At 43.7% G+C, this 9,842-nt stretch overlaps 1 protein-coding gene across 2 annotated transcripts; it reads right to left on the reverse strand.

Moving 5' to 3' along the window:
* Positions 1 to 2,337: 2,337 nt before the first annotated feature.
* On the reverse strand, positions 2,338 to 9,208 carry LOC114498562 (gastrokine-3-like). Of its 2 annotated transcripts, XM_028514515.2 has the most exons (6): positions 9,074 to 9,208; positions 7,730 to 7,783; positions 7,420 to 7,554; positions 5,516 to 5,623; positions 4,355 to 4,496; positions 2,559 to 2,771 (listed from the first exon to the last, which is right to left on the reverse strand). In XM_028514515.2, the coding sequence occupies exons 1-6, from the start codon at positions 9,083 to 9,085 to the stop codon at positions 2,677 to 2,679; spliced, it is 546 nt and encodes a 181-aa protein (XP_028370316.1). In that variant the 5' UTR covers positions 9,086 to 9,208; the 3' UTR covers positions 2,559 to 2,676. The 2 variants fall into 2 exon arrangements, with proteins under 2 accessions (XP_035884030.1, XP_028370316.1); XM_036028137.1 differs by lacking the exon at positions 4,355 to 4,496 and having other exon boundaries at positions 2,338 to 2,771.
* Between the last annotated feature and the right edge of the window lie 634 nt (positions 9,209 to 9,842).

Here is a 9,842-nt window from a genome sequence, read left to right on the forward strand (position 1 = left end):
CTATATCTGTATCTCCAACATTCCTTCCTCTGTTTATTCCCTTTCTAAGGGAAGGGGAGCCAGGATGTTCTGTGTGGTGTGGGTAGAGCTGTCTCTGTCCCTCCCAGCTACAGTGGTGACCAGTTAAAGAACCAGTGCTAGACTTCCAGCAAGATGGAGGCATAGGTGGACACACCGTACTTCCACGCATAACTAAGATTGGAACAACAACAAATTAGAGGCAGAATAACACCCAGAACTGACAGAAAATTTATCTGAATGGAAGTTGGACAGCCAAGAAGTTGAAATAGACCTGTTTATCCAGACCAGTAGGAGGGGCAGAGACAATCAGCTGGCGCAGGTTGCAGCACGGAGAACAGGGAGAATTGAGCGCAGAAGGCAACCGGGAGCCCGGGAGTGCATAAGGCATCTGGGGTGTGCAAGATCGCAGCGGGTGGACCCTGAGTATGCAAGCGGCAGCTGGCAGACCCAGGTAGGCAGTGATTGTGGAGCAGGGCAGAGCGTGCAACCAAGGATCCCAGGGAAGGAACTGAGGTTCCATGGAGAATGGAGCTACCACTGCCATTGTTCCCCCTAGATCCCGCCCTCACATACAACATCACAATCTAGTGACTGGGGTGCCCAGCCCTGGTGAACACCTAAGGCTCTGCCCCTCACCGTAACAGGAGTGACCAGACTGAAAAAACAAATAGCTCAAACAGAAGAACAAATCAGTGCCCCAGAACTCATCCTTTTGAGTGACTAAGAGATAGCTAACCTATCAGATGCACAGTTCAAAACACTGGTAATCAGGAAGCTCACAGAGTTGGTTGATTTTGGTCACAAATTAGATGAAAAAATGCAGGTTACCATAAAAGAAATGAAGGAAAATGCATAGAGAACTAATAGTGATGGGAAGAAAACTGAGACTCAAAACAATAGAGTGGGCCAGAAGGAAGAAAGAAACAACCAAACAGGAAAGAATGGAGAAATAAGAATTTAAAAAAACTAGGAGGAGCTTAGGAACCTCCAGGATATCTTTAAACGTTCCAACATCCGAATTATGGGGGTACCAGAAGGGGAAGAGGAAGAGCAACAGATTGAGCATGTATTTGAACATAATAAAGGAGAACTTCCCCAATCTGGCAAAGGAAATAGACTTCCAGGAAGTCCAGGAAGCTCAGAGAGCCCCAAAGAAGTTGGACCCAAGAAGAAACACACCAAGGCACATCATAATTACATTAGCCAAGGTAAAAATGAAGGAGAGAATCCTAGCAGCAAGAGATAAGGGGACAGTAACCTACAAAGGAGTTCCCATCAGACTCTCATCTGATTTCTCCAAAGAGACCTTACAGGCAAGAAGGGGCTGGAAAGAAGTATTCCAGGTCATGAAAGACAAGGACCTATATCCCAGATTACTCTATCCAGCAAAGCTTTCGTTAGAATGGAAGGGCAGATAAAGTGCTTCTCAGATAAGGTCAAGTTAAAGGAGATCATCATCACCAAGCTCTTATTTTATGAAATGTTAAAGAGACTTATCTAAGAAAAGAAGATTAAAAAAACATCTATAGTAAAAGGACAGCAAACTCACAATTATTAACAACCACACCTAAAGCAAAACAAAACAAAAAAAAACTAAGCAAACAACTAGAACAGGGACAAACCCACAGAAATGGAGATCACATGGAGGGTTAGCAACAGGGGAGTGGGAGGAGGAGAGAGGGGGAAAAGGTACAGAGAATAAGTAGCATAGATTGTAGGTAGGAAATAGACAGGTGGAGGATAAGAATAGTATGAGAAATGTAGAAGCTGAAGAACTTATAAGCATGACACATGGACATGAACTAAAGGGGGGGAAGTGGGTGGGGGAGGGTATAAAGGGTCAAGGGGAGTGAAGGGGGAAATGGGACAACTGTAATAGCATAATCAATAAAATATATTTTAAAAAAGAAAAACAATTTTTAAACATTGTAAATAAATAAATAAATAAATAAATTGAAAAAATAAATTATATAAAAAAAATGAACCAGTGCTAAGAGACCAGGCTCCTTATTCATTTGCGACAGAGAGAAATGCCTGTGAGTTACCACTAGGGGGGGTTAGATCAATGCTAAAGGGAGGTCTGAGGGAGCTTTAGATCCCTCTCAGGGGTTTGCATGGAGCAAGCTGGGTCGTCATGGTGAATAGGCTTTCATGGAATATCAGCATCGATTTGCAGGAGACAGAGATGTGGCCTCATACCTGACAGTTTGTCTATGCTGTGACTAGTGTCTTTTTGTTATTTATTGCCAAAATTCTCAAGAGATTCTTTAAGGGACACCCCAAAGAGAGGCTTTTAGAAATGAGACAATCTAGGAGAGGCACCTCCTCCTTCCCACCATGCAGGTGTGCAGTTTTGTGGACTGCACATGGATGGGAATGCCAGTAACTCAGTAACTTGAGGGGGGACAGTGAAGGCAGGGAGGGCTACACTATCATCTGCTACAGCAGTGAGGCAAGAAACTTTATTGTTCTAACCCAGAAGGAGAAATTGTACCAAATTTTCCAGATTACAAAGGTGAATCTGGGTATGAAAGGGAGAAGGTGGAAATGAAGAGTTTTTTATTGGCAGAGGGGGAGCATTGAGGCCCTACATGCTGGTTTCAGGCCAATCACCCCACTAGGCTGGTCCGTGCTCCACATGGCTGACTTGGAAGTTCAGAGCCCAGGAATCTCGCCACAGATGGAGAGCCCCATAAAGGACAGAAGCTGGACTTCAAAACATGAATCAGGGTTAATTGCCAGTGCAGTACCTTTAAGAAGAAAAAGAGACATTTTGCAAAATAATTATTTAATCACTTTATGATCCCAAAGTAGAGTGGGTATACTAGGTCTGTCTGGAAAAAGTCCAGTCATTGTTAATATAACAAGAATGGTTTGTGAAACATCAATGTAACCTGGCAGCCAAGGAGAGTAGACTGGAATGCACATGTGTGAATGATGATGACTTCACTGTTATAGTCAGTGGGGGTGGTAGACACTGTTGAGTGAGCATGGGTACTGTGTGGCTGTCATATTCAAAATGACTGAGTAGAGCAATGGATCTGCATCAAATTTTGCATTACGCTTGAACATTCCTTTGCAGAAATTATTCAGATGATTAAGAAGGTCACAGCTATGGACAACTGGTGATTGGCAGCTTCATCAAATACACGCCCACTCACGCATCACGTCTTGTGGAGAGGTTTTTGTCAAAACATCAAATCATCCAGGTGACTCGGCCCCCTACAGTCTAGATTTGGCACCCTGCAATTTCTGGCTTTTCCCAAAACTAAAATCTCCTTAGAAAGGGAAGAGACTTCAGGCCTTCAATGAGATTCAGGAAAATATGACGGGGCAGCTGATGGTGATTGGGAGAACTATGTGGGGCCCCAACGTGCCTACTTCGAAGGGGACTGAGACATCAATTTCTATGTATAGTATTTCTTATATTTTGTACCTTCTTCAATAAATGTCTCTATTTTTCGTAGTACATGGCTGGACACTTTCTGGACAGGCCTCGTATTACAACTTGCAGCTACATCAGGTGTGGCACTCAGAAGAGCTCTGCCAGCAAGAGACTGAGGTCTCCCCTGTGCTGCAACAGCTGGTCCCCCGTCCCTCTTTCTACTTCTTTTACTTTTACATCTTCCTAAGGAGGATGACCTTTGATCATCCTCCTTAACCCCCAGCCCCTCAAGTTCTCCTCCTTTTCCTGCTGTGTCCCCTTGCTAAGAAGTCTTGTTCGTGCGGTGAATTTACCCTAAGATGTAAGTGACTGGCAATAGCCTAATGGGAAGAGACTACTGACTATATCTGGAAAAGTGGGTCATTTGGAAATTTCTTATCTGGTAGCTTTCCAAGCTGGCCATCACTGATTCCCACCATATCCCCAGCAGGGGTGCCATCCTGAGATGTCCCTTCCCCAGTGCAGTCTACAACTATTAGGGTCCTGCTTGCCAGCCTCTGGGGAGCCTGAGAAACAGGGGGAGTGACAACCCCAAAGCAATGGACCTGTAACAGTGGGTCACCAGGCACTGTGCTGCTCAGGCAGGAGGTGAGGAAGCTTTGGATCAGGTGACAGTATCCACAAGCTGTCAAATTCTTCAGATGACATGACTGTCCTCAGCCATCCAGTAAAGCTAAGCTACCTCTGCTCCCTGTTCTCAGTGAGCCCCAATGCCAGGAGACCACCTCTGCCACAAGAGGAAGTATATCCCAGGCTGCATTATTTTTATACCCAGTAGCAAAAAAATAGAATAGGCCCAAAAACTGTCATTAGAACTTCCCATGATCTAAAAATTGTATTGCACTTTTGGTCTTGCCAATGGTCTTGGGTTTCTACTTATTAACACACCTTCTTTTTGCTGCTGGGCAAAGTAGGTAGGGACCTCTCGGCACATGTCCTTGATGGCCATTCCGTACTGTGCTAAGTTCTTGACCCGGCTGGTTAGGACAGTGTAGGTAAGGCCGCGAGTGGGTGGGTAATGCTTTAAAGCCTGGAAGAGGTGGAATTTGGAAATGATGAGACAGCATATAGAGGTGGTGCAGAAAGGAAGAAGGGACAAGAAATGTATTTTAGTACATGATTAAACATGTGCTAAAGCGTGATTCATTTTACACAAATAGCTATAAATCCAAACTTGCCCTTGTTTTGTCTCTAGCTGAAATATTCTCTCTGGCCACAAGGTGACAACATTACTCCAGAAAAATCTGTGAGGGAGCCTCTGTGTGTGTGTGTGTGTGTGTGTGTGTGTGTGTTGTGCGCATATGCCCAAGACTGGATTTATACTCCTTTAACTCTTCTTATTTCTCAACTTGCCAACCGCCAATGATTTTCTTATCTGTGATGATAATCTAGAATAGTTTAAAAATTATTTGTTACTTGTTATAAATCAGATGAGTGGAATACTTTCAACCTCTCTCTTTATGTGACCCAAAGTGCATTTCCCCCCAAATTCAGTGACTCTCCTGCCATGGACATTAAAGTTGCTCAGCTGATCTGGGCAGGTTACCAAAGGAAGTGACAGCATGTTTCAATGACTTGGCAAGGACTTCATGCTGATTTTTCATTTATTTGACTACCCTTGTCATTTGAGAGGCTGAAGGAAAGAGAGTTTCAGCAGACCTGGGCTCATTTTCATCTAAAGACAATATGTATGTGTGTGGTTGGGGGAGGGGCATGCAGGGGAGGAGTGAAGGCACGGGATGTGAACACTCCATTAGTTCACACTAATAGCTGTAGTCAACAATTTGTATTCACTAACATGTAGCTCACACCCTTTTGGAATATATAAAATTATGTCATCACATGGAATTTTTATTGACCCAATTATGATTTGACTTAAATGGGCCATGGATGGGACTTGGGGTCCTTGGCACAATGGTAGGATTTCATGGGCATTAAGCACAAGCAGGAAGTGGATTCCCCCTGTGTGTGCACAATTGTCCTAGTAGGTCAGGATGCAGAGTCGGAAAACAGCAGACTAGAGGACCACAGTGAGCTGGTCTCGCTTACCTGGTGGTCCAGGGCCTTCTTAATGTCATCCAAAGTTGGAAAGGCAACTTGGTCCATCTTGGCCAAGACACAAGCCATCTTGCTATACAGCTTAGCCACCAAGAGGGCCTTAAAGCAACGTAGTAGAACTATGTCATTCATTCATTCAGTGTCAGTGGCTCCTACTCAACATCAGTGCTGGCACATAGCTGTCTTTAGACTGTGATGTAGGACACCCAGGAGAGTGCTGCCCTGACATCAGAGTGAGCAGCAGCAGGACTGTCAATGCCCAGAGATCCTCCTGCTTCCGAGGGCCTATGGCACAGTAGCTGCTGCTGGCTTGGGAAGAAATCTCCCAGGGCACTCTACCCACCACTAATGGACTGGTGGCACTGGAGCCAGGCCTGACTGCAAAGCTGAGCTTAGGGTCCTATTCTAGACTTTAGCAGCTGTCATGGTCCTCAGCTGCCTTCAGAACCCTCTACCTCCCCATTTGTAAAGAAAAAACTACAGGCCTCCCCCCACCACAGGTTTGTCATGATGACAAGAGGATAAGCTGAGACACTACTGCTTATGAATGCATCCTGCAAGTTACAGAATGTTCTCTGAGGACTCAAAGAACTTATATGCACAACCCATGGACATGAACTAAGGGTGGGGGAATGCTGGAGGGGGGGGCAGTGAAGGGGGGATAAAGGGGGAAAACTGGGAAAACTATAATAGCATAATCAATAAAAGTACTTTAAAAAAGAAAATGTTCTCTGAATATCCATACAGATTGGGGTCTTTGGATCATACCCTCTAGACTCAGATTCTAGATCTGTGTCTGCCACCAACTGTCCCTCCATATGGCCCTGAGCCTGTCATTTAGCCTCTTTCAGCTCTGGGTGGGAGAAGTGGTTCTCCAGCTCTGTCTGACTGAGCTCAAGGGCACTTCACCTGCATCTCCCTCCTCTCACCAGAGTAGTTCTGACTTCTTTTGTTCTATAGAATGGAATTCTATGGAATATCTTGTTTGAAAAAAACATTTCTATGGCTTAAAACAGAGTTGGAAATCACTAAACTGCATGCCACATAGGAAGATTCAGGAAATGTCCCCTTGAGGAAATCAGGAGTGTGTTAGGTGCAGTGTGAGGGAGGATATGTTTGGGGAAGAGAGCATGATAGTAGATGCAAGTGGGAGCAGACACAACACCTGCATTTAAGGTGTCTGTCCTGAGATGCCCCATGTGGAGGCAGATGGAGGGGCTTCTAATCAGCAATGGCTGGATGTAACTTCTGGGTTAAAGTGAGGAATGTGGGCTCCTACTTCATTTAACCCTCCTAGAGTTCTTTCAGATGCTCCCTTGCAGATGAGAAAGCAAAGGCACAGCAAGCCTGAGTGATGTCTCTGTGGTTAAAGAGCTTTTCTATCAGAGAACTAAGTCAAAGGCATAGGCAATCGCTTCCCAATCCTGCATCTTCCTGCTAGGTCTAACTATCTAAGGACACGGGTGGTCAGGTTAAGGCAAGATTTCTAAAAGTGAAAGTAAATCACTCTTATTTGTAAATAAACTAATTAAAATCTGAGCTCAAGACAAAAGAACGTTTATAGTACATACCAGATACAAGAAATGGGGTTCTTTTCATCATTCTCTTATTTTAGAGACCTACAGGAGCCATGTAAAGTCAACGCCTCCCAGGAACACAGATGGATGTGGGATCCCTAACTACAGAAATTCCTCCTACAGTTGCTCGCTCAAAAAAGTCATACAACTGCAGGAAAGCTAGTCCCTTGCCTAGAAACAGGCATTCCCATTGAAAGCCTAAACCTAGAGAAGGCAAATGTAGACCATGCCCTCTTCTCTCTGGCAAAGCATAAGGCTAACTTTTGGAGCAGAAAAGGCTGCCTTTGGCATTGTAAATGAATGTGTTCAACAGCTTACATTCTTGTAGTCCAAGACTCCATACCATTCACTCAAAACATTGTTGTCTCGGATGTAGACCATACCTCGGAAGGCATTGACATGGATGCTCTGAGTCCCAACAGAGCCATCCAGAGGATGGCTGTCACTGATGTTCTGGAGAAAACCAAGCAACAAGGAGAAGAGTTGAAAATCCAGTTTTTGCTTTGCCCATATCTTACAGTTTTAAAGGGACACTCACAAGAACTTGAGAAAAGTCATCCTAGATTATCACTTATGAAATATTCCTGCTAAAAGACTACACAGGTTGGATCCCTCCACCCACACTCACCATCAGGGCCAGAGATGGAGTTAGGAAGAACATCACAAGGAGGGAAGACACAATCTGAAATGGAAACAAACATCAATGTACCCTAGCTGCCTTAGTCTCAGATGAGTCCAGAGTCTGGAATTCAAAGGGCCACCAGGGTAAGAGCCTTCTTAAAATGACTTCACAGATTCTTGTACCTCTGGGGCCCCAGTGTGCATTGGAGGACTGTTTGGTGTGGTTGATATGGAGAATGCTGGCTACTCAGAAGGCAAAGCTTTATTGTTCATTCAAGAACTTTTTTTCTCTCTCTGTGTCTACTGGCAAATCACTGGGCTGAATATTAGGCAACTTACCAACCACTTTACCTACACACAGGACAGGACCATCTTAAGCCAAATTGTAAAATATGATAATTCAGGTTCTCAGTCTTCCCTTTCTGTACCTTCCTCCTCTCTTCCAACCATTGGGGATCCCTCTCTGTCCCCTCTGGCACCTGCTATCCTCCAGCTTTCCTTTCCTTTTCTTGCCCACTTTGCCCGAGAATAAAGGACCTGGCACTGCTTATTTACACCTCATTTGGAAATAGATTTTACTAAAATGTTACTAGTTCTTGAGGCATTTTCAGGGATCATTTTCTCTTGGTATGGCCTGCCTTGCCTGTTGAAGGAATTTCAGGCATCAGAGTGTAAGTGAAAGAGAATTAGCAGGGAAGGAATGGGCTAGGCTATGTAAGTGTGACAGTGAGCCTTTCCCCATTTGAGGGTCACTCAGCTCAAGTGCACTTACAACATAAGCAAAAACTGACAGGCAACCTCCCTCTCCCCCATTCCCACAATACTCTATGCAATGTTCCACATGCCAGATACCATAAAAGTTAGGTTTATCTTCAAAGAAAAAGAAAACAAATACTCTATGAACAATAATCATAATGCAATGAGATTAAGCAAGGAGATACATGAGATGCAGATAGCATTTTACTAAACTATTCTGAGAGTTAGGGCCATATATCAAATACATCTGAAACTTTCCTGACACTTTTTAAATAAGATAAATCCATGCAGAGAGGACCCTAAAATATGAATATCTACTCAACCCCCAAAGATTCTTGACCTTTTAAAGAATTAGTTGTTAGTTCTTTGGGGAAATACCCATCATTCAGGTAGATGTTCCAGAACAGAGAGGTTATGTGTCAGAGATGCTCCAGAACAGAGATGTGCCAGCAGAGAGGTTATGTGTCAAATTAATATTTGGAAATTCTGTTTGGGTTTAATTTGAAGAGTCTACAGTGGGGGAAAGAATTGCTCCCTGGCAAATTTGGCTCTGAAAACACAATCACCTGCACTTGAAACCAGAAAGTATACTTACCAGGTGTTTCATATTGCTTCTCACTCAGACCCCATGCAACTGCATGCATAATAGAATTTGCTATGTCCCACTTATTTTCTAAGTCTGGTTTATATATTCCAGGACATTTCAATTATTGCCATAATAAAGGACTCTGGATGGTTAATCAAAATCCAGATACCATTTGCAGGGAAAAGGCAAGTTTATGTAATTACAGTTATCACTTTTCTTTAACTACTTCTAAATATTTTCCCTTTACTGTGTTATCGCTACTGGTTTCAAGGCAAACATGGCACATGAACAAGTCTTTGTGGGTTGGCATGCCCGTGACCTTAATGACTAAGGTAAGAATTGCAAATGTTAGATCGTGCAAAATGGTCCTGGTACAAAATCAATGAGTTCACCCTTTCAGCTTCTCAGTTCCAGAGGAGTTCTATACTAACAGTGGAGGGTTGAGAAAAACTTTACAAAGCCAAAAGAAACAGATCAGAATTATAAGATTGGATTGAAAAGCAATCTGGTTAGCTCTTCATCCAAACCCAAAATCACGTGGTTGGTCTTTCACCATCTTCTGGCCACGCGCCAAGCTGGCCTCATTTGACCTCTTCAAACATTCACCTCTGATCGACTGTTATGATATTCTATGTTTTGCTTTCACTCTATGGTTTGCTCTCTTCCGCCAACTTTCACTTCACAGTGATTTTCTCCATAAAGGACCATTTGACCAGCCCTGGAACCCCTGAGACAATGAGAACACCTTTCTATGATGAGCCAAACACTAATTCAGGCC

Source organism: Phyllostomus discolor, chromosome 6 (assembly GCF_004126475.2).
Source record: "Phyllostomus discolor isolate MPI-MPIP mPhyDis1 chromosome 6, mPhyDis1.pri.v3, whole genome shotgun sequence".
NCBI classification, from domain to species: domain Eukaryota; kingdom Metazoa; phylum Chordata; class Mammalia; order Chiroptera; family Phyllostomidae; genus Phyllostomus; species Phyllostomus discolor.